Here is a 27,528-nt window from a genome sequence, read left to right on the forward strand (position 1 = left end):
GATCCCAGGGCCAGTTCTTTTCACTGTCTTCATCAATGACCTGGCAGATCCCATACAGTGCACCTTCTGCAAGTTTGCAGATATACTGGACGTTTAGGGCTATGTTCAAAGTGATCCTGTCGATTATGGTTTGAATAGGATAGTTTGGATTTAGGCAAACCTGCCTCAGGCAGGAGGTTGGACTAGATGACCTCGGGAGGTCCTTTCCAGGTGCACAGCAAAGTGCAATTGCAACATCTAAAGGAGATGCCCTCAGGGATTGTCACTCATACTTTGCTTCCGTTATCCTCACTTTCTACCTCTATGAAGGCAGCAAGAAGGAGGAGGTCTGTTTCAGGTCAGTGTGAAAAAAGTGAAGAACTACTTTTTAGTAGAAGAATGGAAGGAAAAGCTGTCATCCAGCTCCTGGGCTCTTGCTCTTATTTGCTTTGGACAGTGGCCACATCTCCAATGGGGGCGCAGTGCCTGGGATGGGCTGATCCTCCTGCTGATATATAGACACCTCAAAAGTTCATCATAATGCTGCTCTGCTGTTCTGGTCTGTGTCAAGCCAATTCTCAAACCGCGGATCAGGATTTTTCCCTTACATTAGAGTGGCAAGGACAGCAGGAGGTATGTTCCTCTTCTTTGGATGCTCTGTGCATATATTCAATAACTCCTCTCTCCTTGCAGTATCAGTGCCCACATGTCCCCTTTACTTGTGACATTTTCTGGGGTTACACTGTGGTCTGGTTCTTGAACTTGTTCTATATGGAAGTTAGAAGTGGGTCATTGTTAGGAAACTTTGAGGAAAGGGGAATGCCTGGAAATGCAGAGGACTAAACTGGATGGCTTTAGAGGTGCTTCCAGACCTCTGTTCCTAGGTGCCCCTACTTGCAGTCTATTGGAAGTGTGGCTGTTTCTTTAAGTGCAGACTCTCTTCTCACTGAATTGGATTTGGAATTGCTCTGAGTTCCTGTACGCCGACCCCTTCACTTCCCAGCCAGGGACACTTCAAGAGGAAATCGCATATATCCATTTGGAAGAGAAAAAAGGGCTGTTTCATCCTGGAAGGAATGGTTCCAGTAAAACCTGCAGCTAGTTTATGACTGCATTTAATTGTGAAACTTAATATTTTACATTTTGAATTAATATTTTAGTCCATTTTAATAAATGGGAGTTGTCTCTTTGAGGATTGCACATAGGACAAAACTTCTAAGCAGGATCAATCAGGTAGGTGAATTTCAGCTTCTTGACAAAATTTAGCTGATAGGGGTGTTGTATTTACTCTCTGACAGACACCATTTTTGACAGTTAATGTAATAATACAAAGATTAGATGATCCCATGATAGTTTGTTTCAGTCTTTATTCAAAATTGCATCATTTGTTTCTTCTAAATGAATGGCATTCAGAGTCCATCTGGTCACAGACTGGTTGGTGAGAACAAACAAACAAGGAACCATCCTTCTTGCATTGAAGTTGGAAGTATATTTGTAACAAAAGAGCTTCCTTTATGTGGAAGAAAGGAGGGAACCAAAGGTTTCTCACTGTAGTGTCATGTACTAATTTTCCTCTTTTCATCTCTTTTAACTGCAGTTCTCACGCTCTGACTGCCAAGCTAAATACAGTGATACGTGTCCCTGAAAGTAGCAGAAGAAACCATATTTCCAGAATTAATCAAATTAGAAACCCCATATTGTACTAGCTGTGAGGTCCACAAGAGTCCAAAACATTTTAAAGTATTGATGAATGGGAAAACACATCCCTGCTGAACTGGCACCAGAGGGCATTTGTAGATGGCACGAGATATCCTGTTCATGCTGGCACAACTGCATTTGTATTTGCAGGATTGGGATTTCCCACCACTCTGTGTGTTTTTGGCACGTTAAACTAACACTACTCGGATATGTTTTATTTTGCGGCACTCCGCGGTTACATCGCCTTATCTATGGACTTGCGTCGTTCAAACAGGAATCCGCTCAAAGACTTGTAATTCCTATCTTCTGCCACCAGGCGGCACTGCGCTATTCTGCAGTTCAGCCCTTTGGCCACTGGGTGCCGCTGCGACTCGCTGCTGGTAGCTTTATTTCTTTATTTTATTTGGTTCCAGCTTCTCCCCCCTCCCCCAGCGCCGACCGGGGCCGGAGGCCGGGGCTGCTGCAGGGCAGGAGGGGCAGGGGCTGCCTCTGAGGGCAGCACAGGGGCCGGTGCCTGCGTGTGCAGGGGGCTGTGCGGGCAGGAGATGCTGCCCCTGGGAAAGGAGGAGGAAGAGAGGCTGTGGCCAGCCCCATCGCTGTGCTGTGCCCAGGCGGGTTTTTTAAATACCAGCCAAAAGACCAGCATTTCCTCCCCGGTTTGTTTTCAACACGGCCACCGCTAGTCAGATCTCCAGACCCCAGACTACCTGGCGCAGCACCTGAGCGCCGGGAGCTGAGCTTGAGATGTGCTTTGCTCGGCGGGGGGAGCCGGGGCGGGGCGGGGGGCGGGAGTGCGGGGCGCCGCGGGACCACACGGGGCGGGGGCTGCAGATCAGGGTTGTGCGCGTGTTGCTGGAAATACCTCCAGTGCAGTAGAGTTGCTTGTTGGTCTCTGGGTGAGAGAAGGAAAGGGATGGGGCCCGGCCTGAGAAAGGTGATAATTGGTGTCTCTGAAATGTAAAAACTTTCTACAAAGCCAGGGCTTTTTAGTGAATGACAAACTGAAGGACGTTCAAGGTAGCTCCCCTGACTGGGTAAGCAAACCAGTTTTTCTTCTTTTCAGAAAAGTTAACCAACACTTGAGAAAGTTAGCGCTAAAATCTTATTTCACTTTTCACATGGAAGCTAAATATTAACAAACCACTTAATGTTACATTGAAGTCCAAAGGCTAAATCCACAGGCTAAATGCCTATGTGCAGCTTAGGGCATTCATGCACAGCTGGCAGTTCACCTCTGGGTGTCCAAGCTTGCAAGAGGCCATTGAGCATGTTGGGTGGAGTGCAGATATTAAGGATCTGCAGTTCAACCCTACGTTTAGGAGACATGGAGCCTAGACCCCAGGTCTCCCACTTCTTGTGTAAATTAGCTAAACACCAATCTGTTGGATTAATGCATGCTACTCTTCTCCTCCTTCACCTCTACCCCTAGCAGAAATATAGGCAGTGATTCTGTTTTGCTGCAAGGTAAAGTAGAATCTGAAATTGTTCTTAAGTGCCAACAACGGTAGCTATGTATATGTGCCAATTAATCATTGAGAATGAAACTGGATTTAGCTGTGAGTGTGCACTGTGAAATTCCTTGGAGAAGACTGGGCAAAAGGAGAAGATAAGAGAGCACCAGATATGAAAGAAAACGGGAGGCAGATTTCAGAGTTCAGAATCTAAGAGCCATGATACTGCTTTGAGGGGTGCGTTTGACCCAGCCAACAGAGGAGAAACTCGTGCAAGGGGGTGAGGTTGATTGTGAGGGTGAGGGCAAGGGATGGAGAAGCTGACAGATTTTTTGCACGAAGCACTAGCAGAAACTGAGCTACGCAGAGAAGAGATGCCTGTGAAATTGGATGGCTTCATAAAATAAAAAGGCAACAGGCCCAAGTGGCATCACCCAAGTGTTATGGAAAAGCTTCAGTTGGAAGTGGTCTGGGTTGGCTGTGTTGGGTGGGAAACAGTGCATCTATATTTCAAGTTGGGACTAAGGGAGATCAAGGAAATAATGCAGCTGTGGATTTTACACCTTCATAGGTTAGAATGGCACGATACATAATTCAGGTGAGATGCACAAAATATCTGGAAGATCGTGATCTGAATGTGCCCAAGTAGCCCCATTTCTACAAAGGAGAGTTATGTCTCCCTAATCTTAAAGGATTCTTTGAACACAGCTGTAAAAAGCTTTGGAGAGGAAAAAGAACCATAAATTAGATGAATGGGGTTCATGATGGCAAGAGAAGTTCATTCTTAATTAATGAAATCCACGTAGCAAGGAAAGTTCTGAGCCTCTGAACCGGCCTCTACCAGTTTTTCCAGTCACTAGTAAATGCAAGGGGCAGTGGATAAGATTCACAAGGAGTGTCAAAAATAGGTCTGGGGAATTCCTGACTTATGGTGGTTAGACCATGCTGCTGTAAAACGAGAGAAAAATACAGGTTCAAAGCTTCTCTGTACAAGAAGATCATGGAAACCAGACCTCCAGCTTCCCATGCCAGTGGTCTAACCACTTAGGTACGAGAGCTAAAAATGGGAGAATCGGTTTCATCTGTGATCTTGCTTTTGGGACTTATGTGCTACGCGGTCATCTACACATTCAGTAACAAAACCCTGCATAGTCATCTAAGACTCTGAGACTGAATCCCTAACACAACTGTTATCTCCACGTAAGTGGCATTTTTGGCACTTAAGTAACTAAAAACAGCCACTTAAGGAAATTTCAGTAACAATTTATTACCCTTATTTAGCCACAGTTGTCTTTCCTCCTTACGAGGAGAAGAGGAAAGTCAGTCACTTTTAGCGTCTTCCAAAACATGCACACACTTTACTTCCTTATTACCACTTGCCATTTGTGTATACCATTTTTTCTCTCCTCTTTCATCCAGTGAGGGATTTACTTTATATCAAGTGTCTTTGGGGTTAGGGTCACAGGCCAACAGGCCAATGGGAAGAGACAAATACAGGTACATAAGCATCCACAGTATAACAACATACACTTAGGGGGCAAGTAAATAGGTAGGGTCAGTACCACTGGGGTACATACAATCTGCACGTAGAGGCCCATGCCCACCTCTGGGGATGCCCCCAAAAAACAGCCTTTAGTCCAGAGTCGCTCTGTGCAGGGCTGCAGGTCGGGGATCCTGTGCACTCGGTCTGGGGTTCATCTGTGCTGTGCAGGGGCTTCTCTCCCTTTCGGTTCAGCTCAGGGCAGCACCATCAGCTCCAGCAGTTCTGGCATATAGCCAGCCCGGGCTCAGAGAGATCCCCAACCTCTTCCTGCAGCCCCCTAGGTTTTCTGGCATGTGCGGTCCAGCAGCAGGGCTCTGCAGGGTTTCTTCTCACTTCACTTCCTGCTTCCAGGTGCCTCTGGGGTTTGTAGTCCATGGTTGGTCAGCACGTCTCCACAAGGTTTAGATGCCTAAGTCATGTTTTATCAGTTTTTAGATGTCTAAATCAGGGCTGTCCTACTTCTGAATGGCTGGGGATGCAAAATACACAGTCCCTGGGCCACATGCTGTACCACAGCACATGGGCTACCCCTTGCCACACCACATGGTGGGTTGGGCAACCACTGTTGCACCCTACCACTGCCTCAACCGTGTGCTGCTTGGTCCTCACCCTCTGTGGCATTCCAGCATCCCAGGACCTACTCAATGCAATGGCTGTGGGATCCCCTGGCCCTGTGGGCCATGCCGGGGCAGAGACAGGCCGTGGAAGCTGGAGGACAAGCCAAGAAATAATTCTGCTGCCCAGCATCGAGTTCTCTCTTCCCAAAGCTTTTCCATTTGTGTGTCTGCACTTCTTGTCCGTCATCCTGCTTTAGGAGCTGTTACAAGTGACCACTCAAGCTCTATGACAGCTCTCTCTCTCATGGCAGTTATTACTCCTTGTGTATAAAAATACTTGTAAGAGCAGGATCGTTAAAAGAAAAAAAACTTACAAGGACTCAGGAAAGTGGAAAAACTGGAGCTTGAATTCAAACACCCTTTAGCTGAAATGTATCCACATTTGCAATTGTTTATATTGCTTACAAGTATAATATAGTTCCAGGATGAACATGGAGCCCCAACCTGGACACATTGAATGCAAAGTGTCACCTGCAAGAAATCATCTTCTTTACCCTGAATACACATAACCAGGAAAAGCCAAATTCATTGTACTGGGACTGATCATTATCTTCTCTGCTTTACCCACTAGGTTCATACTCTTCCTCATGCTCCTTTTACTTTTGTATTTGGCTCACTATGAAGAAGAAGGCCTCCTCATTTCAATGCTTCAGTGTGAGCATGTCTCTTCCTGGTGTGATCATTTTCTTCATGACTTTTCATATCTTCAAGCGAACAACAGGTAGGAGGAATCCCCTAATCAATGTATGTCCCTTTGCTTCCTCTGGGAATTATTTCATTATTTGATATAAAGATTGTATCATATTAAGGAATTTGTGAAAACTGAACAGAAACTGCACACACACATGCACACCTCTCTAGGCATACAGAAAATGTTTTTTTCCACCAAGCTCCTCAGAGGTATACTACTTGCTCTTCCACACAACTATATTTCTTTTTCTATGTTGGTATGGATATGGTCCTTAACACCGTTCTGTTGAACACACGTCACCATCACCCCACTGCACACCTGGAAGCACAGCGGTCAAGAAAAGCAAGCTCTTGAAAAAAACATTTCCCAATATATCAATGTGTTCTCATTGCAAAGTAAGCAGACAATTCAAAATAATCATAATTTTTGTGGAGCAAATGTTTCAGAAAATTTCCAAAGAAAAACACTGACACTTTTAAATTAAAAAATGCATTCAGTATTGCACACAAACTGCCAGGTGCAGGCACTGAATAGCTCCAGGTAACGTTAGTTAAGGGCGCAGGTGTCAGCTACAGCTGTCGTTAAGTTTACCTGCGATGGCGAGGGGCGGGGGAGGGGAGCAGACGTAATGACTGAAACATTTCAAATGCCTTTGAACTCTCCCCGTGCTCTGTGAATGGGGTAGAGAGCCTGACACTTGTTCAGCTCCCAGGTTCTCCCTGGGTTTTGTGCTGTTGCTGTGCCCCCACGGGGAGCCCTGGACTCACACTGAGAGCCAGCACCCTCCCCAGCAGGCGCTTGCTTACTGCCCACTGCTGATGCCAGAGCTGGACTCTCTGGACCCCAATCTCCACTCTACCTTTGTGCTCCAGTAAAGTGAGGGAAAGGAGAGATTTGGGGCATGGGGGCTGGAGAGGTGGAAGCTTGGTGGCAGGACATTCCTACCACCATTACACAGCCCTACATCACCACGAAAAACTTCTGATCTCAGCTGCTGCCACCGCCAGAGCTGTGCTTTCCTGCCCCAGTCCTCAGTCCCTCTCTTCCCTGCTGCGAGGGGGAGAGAAGAGGTTGGGAGGATTTGGGGCTGGAGTGTCAAAATCCTGCACTCTTTTCCTCTCTGTCCCAGACAACCCTACAGCCCATCTCTGTAGCGGGTGGAGAGTGGAGCCACAAGTCTGTGCAGCCTCCTGCAGCTGCTCTTGGCTGTGGAGAGAGGTGCCACAGGTGCTGCACAGATGTACTGCAGCGGAAAAGCCCATTACACTTGAAATATTTTGAAAGGTACTTGTGTCTTCACCATGATGCTTTCCTGGTAAAACTGTTTCAGTTGCTTGTACTTTTACCAGTTCTGGCTGATTTCCTCCAAGGTGGGTATCTGCCTCCTGGTGATTCATGTGGAAAATCTCCTTTTCCTTCTCTCCTTGAGTTATTGCTTCATACATTTCACAGCCCAATTTAGGGTCATTGGACCTGATCAGCCAGTTACTGCCATTGTGGCACAGGAAACCGTGTTGCCTTGTCACTTGTCCCTCAACACGAGTGTGGAGAACATGGAAGTGAGGTGGTTTCAATATGAGCCTCAGACTTTTGTGCACCTCTACCACAATGGGAAAGATCAGTACAGACAGCAGATGCCAAAGTATCATGGAAGGACAGAGCTGCTGAAAGATGGCCTCATGGACGGACATGTTTCCTTGAAGATTGTCAACACTAGACCGCCGGATGAGGGGCCATCTCACTGCTGTGTTACAGACGGGATCTCTTATGCAGAAGCCATACTGGAACTGAGGGTAGCAGGTCAGTGATTTCTATCTATGCCAATTTTGTATGACCTACAGCTTTTTCTTTCATAATCTGACAACTAAAAAGTGCCCACTTAGATGACACGTAGAAAGACAATATTACCCATGGGGTACTAGTCATTCAGCAGCCTTCCTGCACTTGGGGCCAATAAAAGAAGGATGCACGTGGCCATGGGCACCTGTTGGGGAAGGAGACAGTTGGCTTTGGTCTCCTTTAGCGTAGGAATCCAGGACATCTATAAGCAGGAGGCAGGTAGCTATAGGTGAAGCAGGCATGAGATGGAGGTGGAGCAGAGAGGACCTCCAGAAAATTAGCTGCCATTAATATTACAGCACTTATGCTAGCTTTAAGGACCAGTGGGATAGATCAGAAACTAGAGCATCATCTAGAGGGAATGTGTAGGAAAGCATGGAAATGCTAAGGAAAGACTGGAGGGTCAACCAGGGAGTGGACCAGCACGTACCCGAGCAGAGAGCAGGAAGCTCTGAGGGACCCATGAGGACGGCTCTGGATTGGTGGGTTCTGGGCAAGGAAGCAAGGTGAGACTCCTGAGGGAGGAATGGATGGGGAGAGGGTGGGAGGTGGGCAACACTTTGCTTCCTAGCAATTGTGACTCCATATTGGAGAGCTCCACAACCCCCCCTGAACATACTACATGTAAGGGCTTGTGCCCTTTGTCCATGAGAGAAATCAAGACAGGAGGACATGGCCAGTTCCCCGCTGTACATCATTCACATTCTAGCTTATTTCCTTCAGGCATCTACCCCCACCAGCAGAAATGTGACTGAGGAGGCCGGCAAGTAGAGCAATGTACATCTAATAACCACCTCTGATTCAAAGATCCATGTCACAGCTCTCCTCTCTGCAAGGATGTGTAACCCTGCCCATCATCTCAAGTCATGGACTCATAGGCCCAGAGAAACAGGGCTGGAAGGGACCACAGAAGCTGACATCTAGTTCATCTTTCCAACTACTCTCCACCTCTTCTAGCCAGTGAATTGTAAATACAAAGTAGAATGACTCAACTTCCAAAGGTGGGCTGGATCAGTACATGGCTTGCCGCATTATGGTTACATACTATGCTAGGAGGTCACAAGAGATGCTGTTTCAAACTCCATCTGGAGAGGCAGGCCTAGGATCCATGTCTCTTTCTTTCCAGGCAAGTGAACTGACCTGTCAACTAGTGGGTCTTAAACACAGGATAACTCTCCTTATTCTCTGTCAAAAGCTGCCAGCGAGAGACTTTTTGGGGGACATAATATTGTGACTTATTAATACACATTGTATGCATGTACTTTGCCATGTACTGGCCTGGCCAGAATGCAGCCTACTGTGCATGTGGAGTTGCTATGTGGATGTTTCTGCATCCACACCACACCACTGCTAACACTTCAAATGAAGCGTAAGTACCAGAAATGGCTCTTACGGGTCTGGAAAACTCTCTTTTGGCCAGGTGAAGTGACATAGGATTTGGCTCTAGGAGCCTAAACGGTTGCTGCTAGACATAATAAGAACTGCCTAAGTGATGCAGGCACTCAGAAATGGGACATTCTCCTGCCCATTTCACCTTCAGAGCCCAATCCAGATGACTTTCCAGATCAGGCCCAAAACCAAGTTGACCATTTAGCTGGTAGCATTTATGGATCATGTTCCTAGGTGCCTGACTCTCCCTATCCTGTGGGAAGTGAGCTGAAGCACCTAGCTTGGACTCTGGGCTCCATGGGCATTTTTACATGTGGTCCATGAGGAGTGGAGGGCCAGGGTGGGCAGGGTTGGGAGGGCACTTTAATTAGTGAGCTACGCTAATTAGAAGTGCCCGTGTGTCACATGTATCAGTGTTCCCCAAGCTGAAAAATGGCAGCAGGGAGTTTTAAACTAAAGTTCATCAAATGAGCTTTAGTTCAAAGCACCTCATCGCTTTTCCCAGGGTGTGGGGATGCCGATTCACGTGACACTAAAGTCCACTGGAGTGCGTTAATGTCGTGCTCCTGCAGACTCAATTAATTGAGTCTGCTTCAACGCACTGGATTTCCAGCTCATCAGAGCCAGCTCCCTGCACATCTATAGTAGCCCCATGAGGTGACAAGGGGAATAGCAGTTAGATACTGAAATACCAATGCTCTTCAGTGCATAACTACACAACTGACAGTAGTCGATCCTCTTGAGTGCAAAGGCTCTCAGCCCCATGCCTTACAATTTACAAAATTAGATCATAACTTTTACAGAAATGCCCCTAATTTTCCTCTAGGCATAGGCTCTGCTCCTCAAATTACTTTTGAGAATTACTGGGATGGAGGGATACGAATGGTTTGTCGATCAGCAGGGTGGTTCCCTGAGCCCAGAGTGCTGTGGAGAGACTGAAGTGGACAGAATTTAACACCACTTTCTGGAACCAGATCCAAGAGGGAGGACGGCCTGTTTGAAATAGAAATCTCTATCATTATATATGAACATTCGCACCGGAACTTGTCCTGTTGGATCAGAAACAACTTACTCAATCACGTGAAGGAATCGGCAATTTTTATATCAGGTTGGTTGCCATCCATAGCCCCAAATTACACCCCCTGGAAGCAAGTGAAGCATTAATAGAAGTTATACAGGGAAGATGGGTGGCTAATCCATATTTGGACTAATTTGATTACCTTGATTTTAGTCTGGCTTTTTTAAATAATAATGAACACTGAGGGACAAATTGATTGCTAGTGTAACTCTCTGAAATCATTTCAGTCTCATAGTCTGAAAATTTGAATTATTTAGTCCATCAAAGAGCACTTCATCAGATAAATCCTGTTGTTTCACTGATAAATCCATGTTAAAACTGTAAGTGGGCATGTCTACATGAGATGATAAATGTGCAGTAGATGAATTCTACTGCAAATAACACATCCTGGTAAAAGTTGTGCTAATGTGCAGAATTAGTCTACTGCACATTAGCAACACTAAAAGACTGTCTTTTGGTGCTACTGTGCATTAGCACTGGTTACTACACATTGAGTTAGTACCTGGTATTTCAGGGCACTTTTACATGTGCTCCAGGGGTAATTGGGGGGGCGGTACTTCAAAGTGCCACCGAGTCTCTTGTGTCAGCACCCTCATACTTAAAAAGGTTGGTAGGGGTGCTTGAACTAACACTTAGTTGATTTAATTCAAGTGTCCCCACCAACATTTTTACGTACAGGGACGCTAATACACACGACGCAGGAGGCTGCTGGAGTGTGGCAATCACCAGGCTCCAGCAGACTCAATAATCAAGTTTGCTCCGACACATGGGACCCCAGCACATTGAAGAAGCCTCCACATTCGTGTACAGGTGCCCACAGATACTAAATGTAATGTGCAGTAATTTCGGCACATTCATGAATGTGCAGATGTGCTCAGTTAGAGGCATATTTGGAATCAGTTTCTGGTTTTTGAGGAGTGCTGAAGAGATTCTGCTCTCATTCTGCCCTCAGGTAAAACCAGTTGGAAAATAGTTGGAGAATAGTTATATGTTTCTGTGGAATTAATACACTTGATTTTTGTCACTAGTTGCACACTAATGGAAGTCCCAAGCATTTTGTTTTTCAGATCCCTTTTTCCCAAAGGTGAATCCCTGGATGGTGGCACTGTGTGTGATGCTAGTGGTATTATTCTGCTTTATTCTCTTGACTATATATCTCCTCAAGATAAAGCGTAAGTTTTCTAAGGGTGGTTATGCTCTATTTAGTAAGGGAGCTTTCTTCTAATACCTTAATCTAACTTATATGGGAAATAATACCCATTAAGAAATGGTGAAACCAGCTTTACCGTGTGCATAATACAAAGCTTGCAGAGTCCCTAAAAATACCCTTGTTGCTAGCACATGGTACAGCATCTCTTTCCCATGTAAAAGGGAAAAGCTTTGTCCAGTGAAATAAAATGATGGTTATGCTTTCTCATGGTCAGATGAGAAGTATCAGTGTAGCAGAAACATAGGAGTGCAGTCATCAGGATATGGACTGTGCAGATTTTCATATAGGGGATGTGCAGGGTTTCAATGTTCATATCAGGGTCAGCGTAATGACCAGGTTACCTCCGGCCCAGCACAAATGGACTGGGGGTCATGAGGAACTTTATGCTGCTCTGAAGCCAGCCCATATCCTTGAAAAGGAATCCTGCCCTAGGACCTCATAGCTCACTGTGTCTAGTTGGGATACCTGGTCTTTGTAGACCAGACCTTTGTAGTCTTTGGATAGATTTTCTCTTGAGAGGGCTGGTCTTAATTCCACCCACTGAGAGACTCAACCAGTGTGTTTTTCTTTCTCATTGTGTCTTATTTAGGTGACCTTCAACAGAAACTTGGTGAGTTTTTCTCTTTCCCTAATGCAATATATCCATGTTCTCATATCTCTCCATCTCCTGCTGTTATTCTGCCCCTCGGCTGATTGTCTGCTCCTTATGCATAAATGCTAAATAGTGATGACACTTATGGACTTCATAGAGTACCTAGTTCTGTCTCTTCTATGGGTATAACCGCCCCTGAAATAAGACAGTGTTGTTCCTTGTTTCTTTTGAGGAGGAGGTGTCAGCACTCTGAGTTCAGGTCCTGCTGTACTGAAAAGACTTTCTGGGCAGCAAGGTTTTATAGACCTTTCTAGGGATGACCAAGGCTCTAAGTTCATTTCTAAACTTTGTTTTAGAGCAACATTACCTCAGCCACATCGCCTCTGCCCACAGCTGTCATCAATTTATTCCTGGGATTTGTGCTCACCAGCTGTTGCGGTCCCTCACAACTGAAATATGGCCATTAATGTAGTTGGTGTTTGATTAAGGCCTAAATCCTAAACTGCCATTGGAAGCCAACTGTGAATTGGAATAGGGACCTGAGCATGTCTTATGTGCTCATAATAGCCTGAGCAATGAAAAGAGAGTGGCAGCGGCATTGTGTACTACTCAAGAGAGTTCATTGTCAGCTCTGATATAGTGGATTAGACTAATCCAACTGGTTGGTGACCCAAGTAGGAATTCATCAGACAGTTCCTCATCTAGGAGGATGAGGTAAAATGCTGTTTCGTCACTAAAACTTGGTGAGAAGTCCAACAGGACATTGTGGTTTAACACCACTTTGATATATGGTGTCTGGATAGAAGCAGTGGTAGAAAGGGACAATGGCTTTGTTTGGTCTTTAAGAGTTTTCCCATTGCTATAAAGCATTACTTCAGTCTTCATCCAGAAGTTCTTTTGCTGCAACCTTTGCTAGGACGAGTTTTCATTCCTATTTCCATTTGCTTTCAGAGAAGAATCATGAGCCATCCAGGTACTGAAAAATCATCATGGATCAACGTCTCCTTTTTACAGTGATACATTAGGACTAATTAACAGTTTGGGACATGACAATATTTTTACCAAGATGGAAGGAGTCAAAACCTTTTGTAACCAGAATGACTATTTGGGGGTTTCACCATCTCCATCGCTCTGGGGTCCGTAGACTTCTCAAAGTGGTGGTAAAAGAGGAGAACCTGGGAAGAGGAAGTAGCTAAGTGGTGGGAAGGAACCTAGCGAAGGGCTAAGTTGCTCAGTTATAATTTTCAGATGCTTGAATAGGTGTCTGTGGTTGCCAGTTTCTTCATTTCTCCCTCCAGTTTTCATTAACATGAGTGCCCTACTTTTACGTTACTGAGTACAACAGGAACTGACTCAGACAAAGCTTTTATTGTTCAAACCTAGAGAAAAAATCTTTTAGAGAATATTTTTGACAACTTTCAATACTAAGTTAAAATTTTTGCATGGCTGCATAAAAATCAAAGCTTTAAACGTTAGAAAGAACATCAACTGAACAATATACAGACCACCAGCTGAACAGGCCTGGTGTGGAGAAATCAGAGTGGGCAGATGGAGCAACTGGAAGGCACTGGAGTAGTGAGGGTGGGTTGGTGGAGGGCAGTCATGTGAGTTCCTATGATCATGCTCATATATAAAGAGGGGCAATTTTCTCTAATCTTCCTCTTTCTGGTGCTGACTCCCTGCCCTCCTGTCATCATTCAGGGCTCTCTAAGCTTGCCATTCAGTACACAAAGTCTTCCTCCGTCCACAGTCATCAGCACTACATCTGGGATGGGGTTTTCCATTATTTCCCTATTTTCCAATGGCAGACTCAGCAGTTACTACCGCGGACTCCTCTTAAGTAAGGAAATGAATCTTCTGTATCATCCATCCTGCAGTCACAGACAAAAGGAGCTACACAGGCTAATAACAGAAATTGGAGGAGCTGGGTTTGTTGTTGTGGTCAGAGCAGATTTGGGAAAGTCTCTGCTCCTCCATTCAACCACCATGACCATGATTTTTCTCTTATGTCATTTTCTTAAAACATCAAGATTTCCTCCCTGGTTTTACTACAGTTGACTTCTTCATTTGGTAAATCCTTAACCCTTTTCCTAATGCATGCACACACACCACAGCACACCCATACTCTATTCCTCTTCACCACATGCACACGCACACACTCCTCCCCTGCCATTTGGGTATATATTTTTCTCATTCCTCTTTACCACAAAGGGAGACTCTTCCTTTCTGTTAGCCACTCAGGACTTGAGAAAAAGGAGCCATTCATGAGCAGTACAAAAGCTAAAAGCAAACATATCTTGCATCCTGGTGCTCTAGGTTGTCTCTGCCATGGCCTGCACAACTGCAGATGTCTCTGTGGGAGACCGAGTCCTGCATTGGCGAAGTGGAGCAGGGTGAGTTTTTGAAATGAGGATTAGAAACTGTAAGGGACAGTGAGCTATTTCCATGATTGCCCCATAATATACTGCTGGGACTCCCTGTGCCACCGGGGCCTGTAATCCCCACCTCCTGTGACAGACAGGAGCAGGAGGGAAACAATACTGAGTCCCAGCCTGGACCCAGCCAAATGTTTCTGTCTATCTCTAACCCATCTCTGCAACCTGCCTTGCCCTATGCTAAGGCCCCAAAACTCCTTCCATTCAGGGCTGTGTAAATCTGGAGGGCAGGAAACTCTCTAATTCACCCTCACATTGGGGCTGGTTGACATGATCAAACTCTCCCCCAGGACACAGCTCTGCCCCAATGCCCTGATTCTCTCTTCTCCTGTGCAGAGAAAGTGATTCTGGATCCAGACACGGCTCATCCCTATATCATCTTGTCTGAGGATGGGAAAAGTGTAGGAAGAGGATCCAGATGGTAGAATTGGCCTGTCAACCCTAAGAGATTTACTACACTTCCCTGTGTGCTGGGCTCTGACTAGACTAAAATAGACTAGAAAATGTTGGGATTTGTAAATGCCACTAGAACTGGAAACAACCTGCATTTCACTGTTGCTTTATGTAAAGTCTTAGTTAATTTGAAATGGGGCCATTGCAAGGACTTACACATTTGATTTGGAGAAGCTTTTGTTATTTTCCCTTTTTTCCTTGTTGTTGTTTAATTTTTACCGAATGATTGGGTGTTCTCACAATTACAGAATTTAAAACTATATCTGCTGAATGAAAAAGGTGTTTCTTCTTGGTGTGTGTTTTCCCCAACTCTATTTTGATATTCGGTCCCTTGATGAGAATTTTTTAGCAGAAGCAGGTAAGCTTGAAGAATTTAGCTCCTCACTGACCAAATTCCTGTTCCTGAGTGGAGGGTCTTGTTCTCAGGATCAATATGAGCACATTCAGGGTCAGGATTAGGTCAGGTAGAAGGTCTGTCAAAAAGAAAATCAGCAGGGCAAAATGATAGGATCTTGCACTTGCTGGTCATTTAAAAACCTAGTACTTATATGTGAAAAAAACAGGAAAATGTGCAGCTAGTATCCTGCCTGCAGTCCTTACAGCGGCTCCTAAAGCCACTGTCATGTGTGTTCGAAGGAAAGCCCATGAGGAAGCTGCTTCCTGGTGATAGCAGTGATGCTTCACCTGAAAAAGTTTCTCCAGTGGAGAGTGATTTTGGGGAGCTTGAGTCCTCTTCTGGTCAAGGAAAAAGACAAGAGTATGCTCTAGGAGAGAAAATGGCACATGCTTTTCGGAAAGCTGCAGGTGACAGAGAAAACCAGCGTGCAAGACTTTACAACCAAGAGCAAAAGCAACAAAGCAGAACCCCTAGGAAGCCACTTAGACATACCCGGTGAGATCCTTGTCTTTTATCCATTCTTTTTCTTTTCCTAACACTACTCTTATAAGCTATAGAAAATCCTATCAATAGGGGATCTTAAGAATGACTCCAAAAGTAATTCCTACCAATTCTAATATTAAGCTACTGACTACATGAATTCAGCTACTGACTACATAAACTAACTCATATTAAGCTATCAACTAAGCTACTAAAAATATAAATACTAATCACTAATAGTACAAATACCTAGACAACAATAAATATAATGGAACGACTGGGAAACCTAGTAAACCGAAACACTCTCCTTATCTAGGTCTCTTGGTGGATAGCAGCAGAGGTATGAGAGAAAATACTTGACAATGCCTTTTTCTCCCTGACATCACCAGTCTTCACAGGGCAGGGAAGAACTTCTGTCCCAATCTTTTCTCAAGGGTGTGTTGGGATCTCATGAGGCTGCAGCAGGTCCTCCTTCCCCCCACCCCTCCCTGCCCGATATCTGATGTACCCTTTTGCACCCCTGTGTCCTCCTTTCTAAGTTTTACCAACCAAGGTCAACAAGGACATCCTGAGTTCAACTAATTTTTGAATTATTTGTTCAAACTGGAGGTCAAACTAGATGGGAGGTAGCTTTGGCTTGGGGAAGAGCAAAGGCCTGGCCCAGGACTGCGGGTCCCTCCAACTCCTGTGCCTGCAAGAAAATGGAAGAACAGGAAACGTTAGGAAAACGCTGAAGCTCCCAGGGCTCAGGGCACAACATCTCCTTTGTGGTCTCTGTGGTGGCCATGATGGCTGGTCACAGAGGCAGTTCGGGCTGAGCAGGACGCTGCCTGACTTCAGCTGTCCTCTCCTGCCAGTGCTGGGGATGCTCTCCTGTCCCACAGCTGTTCTGGCACTTTCCAGCTGTGCAGGATGACTCTTGTCTCCCTGCCCTCCCTGCCCTGCAGGGCTTTGTCACCCTCACTCTGATGGGCCCGAACAGCTCATCCTCTCTGGCTCCAAGCAGAGCCTCAGTGCCAGACAAGACCCTCCCTGGGGAAGGTGCTTGGGGTGGAGGGTATTGGGGACTCCAGGGGATCTGTAATAGGGATGATGTGGAGAAAGCAGGAGGTGTCAGAGGCTGTAGAGGGGTGATTGTGGGAGGGTCCCTGGCAGGGAGAGGACTCCAGACACAAAGATACTCAGCTCCCTGCTGTCAAAGATAGTCCCACTGACACCCTCCCTGGCTCCGTGTGGGCAGACATTAATGTCCAGGGATCTCGCACATGGGCCTATGAGCAAGCCCTTCACCTTCCTCCTCCTCTTACCCAAGCCTTGGCCTCTGCCTTAGAAGCAACTCCTCCTCCTCCTCCCACTCCTGCTCCCAGTCCAGAAAATATTTCTCCACCTGCTGCTCCTTCTCAACCCAGAGCTGGAGGTTCAATGGGACACAAAAGGGAACAAAGAAGGAGTCAGTGCAGACAGCAGCTAGCGACCCCACAAGACATATCCCCACAGACACACCATGGCTCAGGGCTTCACCTTTCTCTGCAACACCCCCAGCTTCTCAATGCCATGGAGCTGGACAAGGGCTTTTTCCATCTCTGCCACTGCTGGCTTCCCTGGTCCCATTTTTGGAATGGCAGGAAAGCCCACCAGCTTTGAATGCTTGGGCATTCGTTGATATTATTAACATCCTGCCAGGAACCAGGGACAGTCCCTTAAGTGCCTTGACATGGCCATGGGCTGGGGTTCCTGCTGCGCACTCTGTGTGATCCCGAGGGGGTGAGTGGCTGTGCCGTCCTCCACACTGTCCCTGGTGGCCCCAGGAGTTGCAGGGCCCTGGCAGGCAGCTGAGGCTCTGTCCAGGGTTGCCCAGGACAGATCTTGCCTGACTTCGCCTTCCCTGGAGCCACAGGTGGCCTGGGACACCCTTAGGACACTTCATTCATTTTGCTTGATATGCATCAGTTAGAATTACCTGCCAACAGAAATAATTGTAGGTCATTCCCATCACTTGTCCATTGATTTCTAATCACACAAGAGATTGAATGAAATGTACTTTTGCATGCCCCACAGTGACTGGCCCAACAGCTGCGGAGTTGGAGAAGCTGAACTTAGTGATTAATCGCCAGAATTATGTTTTTCTAAACATTTCCTCAGCTCACGATAGCTGAGAGCCAGGGCTACATCATTGACCACGCTTTGTCCACTGTCAAGTCTCCAAGTTTTAAAAATAACCCTTATGAGCTTTGCAGTAGCTGTGATAATAGGCCTTATTGGTAGAGAGTTACATCCATGCATCTCCTGGCAACCTTGGGAAAGGACCAAGAGGGCATGGGACTTTGCCCAACGCATGGGGCTCTGTAACAAGTAGCCTTCTCAGGGCTGATCTCAAGGTAGCCCCGCCCACCTTCTTACCTGCAATGCCTTGTTGGTAATTAGTTAAATGATGTAATTAAGCGGGAGGCTGCCCATTTTCTGCCCTGATGCCAGGGGGCACTATCTGCGGCTCCATTCCTCCCCTACACTGCAGCCCAAGCCTCACAGATGGTATTTGAAAATTGCTCTTTATGTTGGGGTCTAGGCCACTGTGGGCCTACCCCTTTTTTTCTCTCTCTAGCTAGGCCTGTCAGTCAAAAAAACCCAAAAAACCCGCCCCGCTAACCAGGGTTTTGACTCCCAGGCTCTAGCTCTCAAAAAAACACAACCCCTCACTCGGGCTCTTGCCCCTCTGTGGTGCTGGGGTCTACTCACCCGTAAATGCTGCGCCCTCTCTGACGCTGGGGTCAGCTCACCCCAAAATGCTGCGCCCGCTCTGGCACCGGGGTCCCCACACTGCAGTGGGCCCCCAAATGAGGCCTCCTCTTTCCCTAAATAGCCTCACCCAAACCACCGGTTGTTAACATCAAACAAGGGAGGCAACATGCCTGCTTACTTCAGCTGATCGTGAGGACGGCTGCGGGCATGGGGTAGTCTTCCGACAGAGACTGCAGCCGCAGCACCGCAGTCATTGGGAGTCCGCCTCCCTGCTGCCCCTCTGGCCTTCTCCACTCGCCATTTGTAGGGTCCTGGCCTCCCTCTTCCTGTCCCCTGACCGGCTGCAGGGCTTGGGCCTCAACCCCTACGTGACCGGCCGGCCGTGACGGGAAGGTTCTGGACATAAAGGGGCCACCATGTCTCCTAGTAACAGGGTCAGGGTTCCCTGTTACAGGCTCCCAGGCTCCATGGTCTACCAATGACTCCTTGCAGTCATCAGGATGTCCCTCATGCACCCTGTGCCTCAGGTACCCCATCTATACAAGCATAATATAAGCACTTGGTTTGAAATCCTCAGGCCATGCCACACTCACCTGGTTGCTGCTGCCAGGTGCCAAACATCTGACCACTACCCTTGTCCAGCCAAGTGCCGGGGAGGGGGGAAGCCGTCCCTGGACCCATTGCAGGTGGTCTGCAGGCTTCCAGGTGGTGTTAATGGAATGGGCTTCTCGCGTGCTGCCAGGGACCTGGAGGTGTGCAAACTGTATGGGAAAAGTCCTGGGCTCAGAGCACAGAGCCCCAGAGCACAGAGAAGGGGGACTCCAGGGGATCTGTAAGAGGGATGACTGGGAGGAAGAAGGAGGTGTCAGGGGCTGTAGAGGGGGTGTGTGTGGGAGCATCCCTGGCAGGGAGAGGACTGAAGGCCCAAAGCTGCTCAGCACCCTGCTGTTAGAGCCAGCACCACTGATGCCTTCCCTGGTTCCATATGGGCAGGCATTAACCCCAGGGACCTCCCACAGGAACAAGCCCTTCACCTTCTTCCTCCTCTCACCCGAGCCTCTGCCATAGAAGATGCTGCTCCTCCTACTCCCGCTCCTTCTGCCTGTCCTGAAAATACCACCTGCTGCTCCTTCTTGGTCCAGAACTGGAGGTTCAGTGGGACGCCGAAGGGAACAAAGAAGGAGTCAGTGCAGACAGCAGCAAGCACCCCCAGGACATCCCCACAGATACTCCAGCTACCCCTCCTTATCCTAGTGTAGTGACACTTGACACATTTACATGCCTGTCGATCAATGAGTGTGACTGAGGCTGCACAATCATGCACACAGAGGCCCTACTATAGGGCTCAGTGACAGGTGTGTTCTTGCCAGGACACCCTCACATATACACACAGACTGCCAGAATGCGGGCTCCTTATGTGTGTGTTTGTGTTTATGTTTGTATGCATCCAACACCCACAGCCCAATAACCATATATGCCACCTTTCAGCCACCTTTGCTTGGAGAGGGAAGTACCTAACCCGTTACTACCTGCGTTATACATGTATGTGTTACCCAGGACACCCTCAAATGTGTGCAGAGATACCCAGAGTGTGGGCTCCATACTGTGTGTGTTTGTGTGTGTGTGTGTGTGCGTCTGCTTGTGTTTGTATGCATCCAGCACCCAAAGCCCAATAGCCCAATAGCCACTTCTAAGCACATGCACAAACACATCTACCCCTTGAGAGCACGGCCATGCCCTAGGAATTCACCGTTCTCCACAGTACCACCAGCTTCTCTATGCCATGCAGCCGGACAAGGGCCTTTTCCAGTTCCTCCAACTGTCGGTTCCATTGGTCCCATTTGTGGACTGGCAGGAAAGCCCGGCAGCTTTGAACTTTTAAGCAGGCATGGAGACTGCTGACATCCTGCCAGGAAGCTGGGCACCGTCCCTTAAGCACCTTGACATGGCCATGGGCTGAGGATCCTTCTGCAGGTTGTGTGGGATCCCAAGTTGGTGGGAGCCTGTGTTATCCTCCACACTGTTGACAGCAGCCCCAGGAATCACAGGGCCCTGGCAGGCAGCTGAGACTCTGTGCAGGGTTGCCCAAGAGGGCTCCTGCCCAACCTAGCTGAACACAGCCTTTCCTGGAGAAACAGGAGGCCTGAGGCACTATTAGCTCCTAGGCACTGGAACGAGACCACATGGGAGTAATGCACAAAGCACAGGGCTCCCAGGCCCCATCCATAGCTCTGCCAATGACTCCTGGCTGCCATCAACAAGTCCCTCATGCAGCCTGTGCCTTGGTTTCCCCATTTATACAAGCAGACTATAGGCACATGTTTGGACATGCTCAGGTCATGCCACACTCACCTGGTTGCTGCTGCCGGGTGCCAAATGTCTGCCCACTACTCTTGTCCGGTGCATGGGGGTGTGGGAGCTGTTCCTAGATCTGGTGGGAGCAGTTCGCTGGCTTCCAGGTGGCGTTAGTGCTATTGGCAGCTCTTGCCTGCAGTCATGGACCTGAGGCTGCGGGAACTGGAGGAAGAGAAGAGATGACTGGGAGAAGGCACTCTGGGGCCCAGGCTCGCCAGGCACAGATGACTTACTCCTTTGCAGTCTATGGGGAACCAGCAGGAGAGCTTTTCCTACCTAGTTGTGAACCCCAAGGTCTAGCACCCATGGATCCTGCCAAGAACCATCATAATCCCTGCTCCTCGAGGGAAACCTCTGCTCATGCTGTGGCCTGGTGCTTGGATAGGTAATATTGTAGGGTATGAAGCTACTGACATCTTTAGCAGCAGGAACTGAAGCAGGAGGGAGAGGATGAACACAATGGGAGTTCACGTTTATATAATTAATTGGGCCTGTATCATTCAGAAATGTCATATGGGACTGTTGAAATAGGGGGAGCCTTGTAAATTAATCTGGTGTGACCTGATAGGAATGAATCAGCAATAGCATAGCTACAGCAGGGCCAGAGGGTGAGAGGTCAGTTATTTCAGGTTTGCTGGTGCCCAAAAGTGAAATCAGACAGTGAATCCATTCCAAGACCCCAAGCTACAGACCAGGAGGATAGAGGGCAACACTAAACAGATTGAGAAGCGGCAGGAAAAAGAAACAGACAAACGACACTAAAATAGAGACCAAAGAAACTCAGAAATTAAACATGGAGAGGTTGCAAGGAACAACATGTTCTCTCGAGCATGCACAAACCCAGACAATAAAAAATCTGCTCCAGGTGAGAGAGCTTGTCTGAAAGCCTTTACAACCAAGAGCAGCAGAAAGGAAGGAGAAGGCCAAGCAAGCCACTTCCATGCACTTGGCGGGATCCTTGTCGTCTCTCCATTCTTACTCTATTCCTAACACTACCCGTATCAAGTAGGGGATACTCTATCAATGGGGGATACTAAGAATTTCTGAAAAACTAATTCCTACCAATCCTAATACTAATCTACTGACTATATGTTTTAAGCTACTAATGACATTAACTAATATTAAGCTGTTACTAACAAAATAAATCCTTATCACCAACAATGCAATAAAAAACTGGGAACTCTAGGAAACTGTTCTGAGTTGATACTAACAGAGGTATGAGAAAAAAATACATAGCAATGCCTTTTTCTCTCCCACCAGTCTCTGCCAATAACTTCTTGCAGCCATTAGCATGTCCCTCATGCAGCCTGTGACTCAGTTTCCCCATCTACACAAGCAGACCATATATTTGGAAATCCTCAGGCCATGCCACACTCACCTGGTTGCTGCTGTCGGGCGCCAAACGTCTGCCTATTACTCCTTGTCCAGTCACGGGGCGCGGGGCGGAGGCAGTCCTCAAAAACATATTTCCCCAGGGCACTAAATTTCTCTTCACACCTTTGCAAGACAGGCTAGTCATTATTGCAGGTTGGCAGATGCCCCCAAATGAGAAAAGACAGTGATTCCATCCCAAGAGACAAGTTACAGACCAGGAGCACAGGGGTCAACACTACAGGGATGGAGAAGCAGCAGGAAAAAGAAACAGAAAGCAACACGCTAGAAGACTGTCAAAAGAGACTCACAAATTATACAGCAAGAGGTTGCAAGGAACCCAAGTACACGAGATGAGAGAACATGCACAGACCCAGACAGTGTCCTTGCACTGGAAAGCGGCAGGTAAGAGACAGAACCAGCGTGCAAGACTATGAAACCAAGAGCAACAGAAATGAAGGAGAAGCCCTAGCAAGCCACTTACACGCACTGGGCGGGATCCTGGTCTTCTATCCGTTCTTGGTTGTTTTCCTAACACTAATCTTATAAAACTATGGAAATTCCTATCACTAGGGGATATTAAGAATTACTCAAAAACTAATTCCTGCCACTTTTAATATAAAGCTACTGACTATATAAATTAAACTACTAACTGTATAAACCAACTAATATTAAGCTACTAACTAAGCTATTAAAACAGAAATCCTAACCACTAATACTACAAATACATAGACAACGATAAATATAATGCAACAACTGGGAACCCTAGTAAACCTAAATACTTTCCATATCTAGCTTTCTCGGTTGATGCCAGCAGAAATATGAAAAAAAATACTTGACAATGCCATTTTCCCTCCCACATTACAAGTGTCCATGGTGACATGATGATACATGTCTTAAAGGGGCGTATGCCCAAAAGGGGCACTGTATCAAGCTCTGTACCTGGGATTTTTCAACCTGGCTGCCACAGCTTTTCTTTCTTCCTTCAAAGCACAGGCATCTGCATTTCTTTTTCTGTGAACAAAATATAAGGCAGGGGAGCAGATGGGATGGATATTGATTGGTTTCCTGTGCTTTCTCTTCCCTTTTCCTCACTCCTGGCCCCACAAAAGGAGTAAAATCTTCTTGCAAGACATTTCTCTAATCAATAGTTTATTTAAACCCTTCCCAACAAACGGGGGAAAGTGATGCTTTTTCCATGAAACCTCATTTTCCAAAGCTCTTGTGTGGGATCAGGAGTCAAAACATGTCAGATTTCCCTGTGCATCCCAGAGGGAGGGAGATTTTTCCTTTGAATGTCCAGGTTTTCCTGTGGCTGGATTCCTTCTTTTCCCCTTTACATTCGATTTCATGGCTGTAATGAAAAAAAACAAAGAAAACTTAGTGGGCAACAAGGTCCCTGTGAGAATCCTGTGCTCTAAAACACCAATCTTAAACTCATCTGGCCAGATGGTTTTCCCAGGTCCAGCCTATGGGCTGGATGTGGAGCGTGGGGCCACATCATCTGTGGGAAAGCTGTCAGCAGCTGTATTAATTGCTGCGCATCCTGGAAAGTGGTTCACCGCACTGCCGCGTGTCCAGCCACGCAGGCAGCCCCGCAGACCGGATGACAAGGATTCAGGCTCTCAGGACCTCGCTTCTTCTCCTCAAGCACAGTCAGCCATGCTCCCTACAAAACGGTTACAGACCTATAGCATTACCCTGGAGACACATTCACTCAATACAGTTAAAAACAACACCAAATGGGAGCTGAACAGGGAGCAGTCTCTGGACCCTGCCACTAGGCCCAGGCTGCCATCGGCCCTGGGGTGAGGTGAAAAGGGCATAAAGGTGTCCTGCTCACAAAACTCTTTATAGGAGCTATGTTCAAAAAAGCCTGCTCACACTGGGCCCCCAAAGCGCTCCCCGAAACAAGGGCAGGCTGGGACTCAGCCCACTTAGCCTCTTTGGTTTCATCCGGCCCAGCCCCACTCTACTGAGGAGCTGCGATGGGTTGTCCTGCAAAGTGGAGGAGCTTTAGGGACACGTTGCAGGTGAAGCCCAGGTGCGGAACAGGGCACGGGCCGACAAGCCTGCTCCTGAGCATGGGCCTGAGTTGCTTCCCCACATCCCTACCCAGCTCCCATCCCACACCTGCCTCCACATTCAATGAGGGGCAATCAGGTGGCTTGTAGAAAAGAGCTTCCAAACCCCAGGGGTGGTTCGGTGCTACATCAGCTCATCAGATGAGCATGCTGCCTGGGGAAGGTCTGCACTCTGCAGTGCAGATCATGCAGGGAAGTGGTAGCTCCCTGCAGAGAGGGAAAAGGGAAACGTGTCCTCGCAGCTCCACTCTGCACCACCACAGCACCCTTGTTAATACAGCTTCCCTTCTGACCTCTTGTATCTCCTGTGGTTAAAGCCCACCTCCCCTTCCCTCTGCAAGTGTTGCTGACCCCAGCGCACACAAGCCAGGAATCACCCACTGTGGAGTTGCAGTGATGGGGGATATTATTCCCCACCTGTGACCTCACACTCACACTCACCAATCCCACATTACCCTGGCCCATAGGAGGAGGAAGAAAAATATGATTTCGGAGGGCTGAGTAAAACGTAAACTAAAGAAATACTTCGACACACAGACAGAAAGAGACAGACATGCACACACACTCAGCTTCCTGGCAATGGTAGCGGAACCCAGCCTGCAGCAGCAGCCCACTTCCGCCCCGTGCATAAATACTGAGGGCATGTGCCCCACGCCTCCCTGGCAGTGCATGCAGCGATGGGAGTCTCTCCACCCCCGCCCCGTCCTGCACCCCTGGATGAGCCCCTGTGACTATGCCCGTCCCATGACCCACCATGGCTTTAGGGCCCCATTGCCCCTGCCCCACAACCTCCCTCACTTCAGGGACCTCGATTTGCCCCCCTAACCCTTCCCCTTCAGGCTTACTGGTCGGTGCTTAATTCCTGGGCTGATCTGTAGTCTACGACCACATGTCTGTCTGTGAGTGTCCCTCCCCCTCCTCCCCACTCCCATCCCCACCGCTACAGCCACCCAGAGCCCACAGTCCTCTGTGCTGCCACCGCCGCCCTGCATTTTGGGGGGCTAGGTCCTGTTAGCCCCGGCCTTCCACCGCCTATGCAGCCTGATCCTCCCTGGCTCTTCTTTTCTCAGTCTCTGACCTGTAGCCTCCTGCAGTCCTGATCTGTGGGATCCCAGGATGGTGGGAGGCTGTGCCCTCCTCCACACTATTAGCAGCAGCCCTAGCAATCACAGGGCCCTGGCAGGCAGCTCGGACTCTGTCCAGGGCTGCCCAGGAGGGATCCAGCCAGGCCTGTTCGAATAAAGCCCTTCCTGGAGCCACAAGAGGCCTGGGCCACCATTAGTGCTCGGTATTGGACCATGACCACACAGGACTAGTGCTCACAACACAGGGCTCCCAGGCCCCCTCCATGGCTCTGCCAATGACTCCTTGCCGCCATGCGCAAGTTCTTCCTGCAGCTTCTGCCTCAGTTTCCATGTCTATATCAGCAGATGTCAGGCACATGGTTTGAAATGCTCAGGTCATGCCACACTCACCTGGTTGCTGCTCCCAGGCACCAAACATCTGCCCAGTGCTGTGGGTGGGAAGCAGTCCCTGGACACAGCTGCTGTGGTCTGCAGTCTTCCAGGCGGCGTTTCTGGAGTTGGCTGCTCTTGCCTGCTGCCATGGACCCAGAGCTGAGGGAAGAGGAGAAACAGAAGAAATGATTGGCAGAAACTGCCCTGAGGCTCAGTCTCCCCAGCCAGAGACCTGCACTTCCATATAAAAAATATCAGTGTCTTCCCCTATTGCATGTTTCTGGTTTCACTTCTGTTGGGGTTGTTGCAGCACAGGGACACCGGATGCTTCTGTATGCCAGAGCCCAGGCACCTGGCCCCTACGCCGGGCTCTTCCCCTGTCCTGTGCGCTGCTTCTCTGCCTGCCGCACCGGAGCCTGGGGACTACACGTCTCTGAGCACATGGAGCTTCCTGGCATCGTCCTCCCAGACATCCCCACTGCAGCTGGTGCTCCAGCCCTGGGGAACCTGCAAGCTGTTACAGGGACCTGCCAACATCTATAGCTCATACTTTGGGATCAGCTCTTGTTGTTCCAGTCCTGACGAAAACCCCCAGAGCCAGGCTGCAGTGCCTAGGAACCGCTCTCTACCCAGACAATAGTCTTCCCTCAGGATCTGCTGTTGTTTTCCCAAAAGTGACATTTCTTACATGTTTTGAGTGTAGGATCCATCTGAGGCAGCTGGGCCAAGACTTCCCCATGAGCCACACTCAGAGAGATCTTTGCATTGCCCCCTCTGCAAACTGAACTCTCTTATCATCCCAGATGTTATGTGACACAACCTCCCCTGCATTAACCCCGTTGCAGGGGCAGATTTCCCGAGGGGGACGGGGTAGGGCTGGGTTGTGGAGCACAGTGGTGCATTCCCACCCCTTCTGATTGTGCTTGGCCTGTGAAATGAGCTGTCTGAGCTCATCAGAGGATCAGTGCAGTCTCTGGCTGCAGCCGCTGCTGTCATGCTACTTCAGAGCTCGAGGGGGTGAGAGCTGCCACCATTCATCACTCCTTTTCCCCTCCCCAAGATGTGGCATGGAGGAGGAAGTGGAGGAGGGAAATGATGGCGCTACCTTTGCTCCTCTCTCCTCATGGAGCACAAGGATGCGTCTCCCCCCTGATGTCGCCCTCTTTATTTAAACTCTGGAATTACACACAAAATGGGAGAAATGCTGAGCTTGTATTATGCTCCAGAGAAGTTTGATCCCTGGGGCCTGGCTGCCTGGTGGACTCTGGGCCTGGGATCTGGGCATTTCACTTCCAGGCCCCTGCTTGCAGCTTGGCCAAGGCCAGCAGCGACTTGGATTTCCATCCACATGGGACATGTCTGGAGGCCAATGTGGAATGGCTGAGATGGAGAAATGGGGTCTTAATGTAGTCCCTGGTGAGCAGCAACTTCAAGGTCAGCAACCATATGGGAATAGTCCTGGCTTCAGAGCACAGAGAAGACTGATAAGCAGAATCTGGTGGCATGGTTTTTATTGAAAGCCTGTATAAAATCAAAGGTAAAACCTGACTTGTGTGGGGCAATGTGGCAGGTCCCAGGGGACACAACACCTGGCGCAGCATTCTCTGTGACGAGGGGATGGTCATTAAGAGGGTCATTTCCTAGGGTGGCCAATTTAGCTATGTGACTTC

At 48.1% G+C, this 27,528-nt stretch overlaps 1 protein-coding gene across 1 annotated transcript; it reads left to right on the forward strand.

Moving 5' to 3' along the window:
* Nucleotides 1-966: 966 nt before the first annotated feature.
* Nucleotides 967-15,237, forward strand: LOC102572568 (putative selection and upkeep of intraepithelial T-cells protein 1 homolog). The gene is made up of 10 exons (XM_059714043.1): nucleotides 967-1,212; nucleotides 5,860-6,009; nucleotides 7,432-7,779; nucleotides 8,471-8,585; nucleotides 10,149-10,315; nucleotides 11,353-11,457; nucleotides 12,085-12,105; nucleotides 13,039-13,060; nucleotides 14,404-14,480; nucleotides 14,859-15,237. The coding sequence occupies exons 2-10, from the start codon at nucleotides 5,907-5,909 to the stop codon at nucleotides 14,945-14,947; spliced, it is 1,047 nt and encodes a 348-aa protein (XP_059570026.1). The 5' UTR covers nucleotides 967-1,212; nucleotides 5,860-5,906; the 3' UTR covers nucleotides 14,948-15,237.
* Nucleotides 15,238-27,528: the final 12,291 nt, after the last annotated feature.

The sequence above is a fragment of the Alligator mississippiensis genome, chromosome 11 (genome assembly GCF_030867095.1).
Source record: "Alligator mississippiensis isolate rAllMis1 chromosome 11, rAllMis1, whole genome shotgun sequence".
Classification (NCBI taxonomy): domain Eukaryota; kingdom Metazoa; phylum Chordata; order Crocodylia; family Alligatoridae; genus Alligator; species Alligator mississippiensis.

Bases quoted from the DNA above. Each gene is read 5' to 3' on its own strand.
- LOC102572568 (XM_059714043.1), top strand. From the start codon at position 5,907: ATGAAGAAGAAGGCCTCCTCATTTCAATGCTTCAGTGTGAGCATGTCT. The intron at 8,586-10,148 runs GTAGAGCAATGT...GAGAGACTGAAG, and splicing joins GTGACTGAGGAGGCCGGCAA to TGGACAGAATTTAACACCAC. The intron at 11,458-12,084 runs GTAAGTTTTCTA...TGTCTTATTTAG, and splicing joins ATATCTCCTCAAGATAAAGC to GTGACCTTCAACAGAAACTT.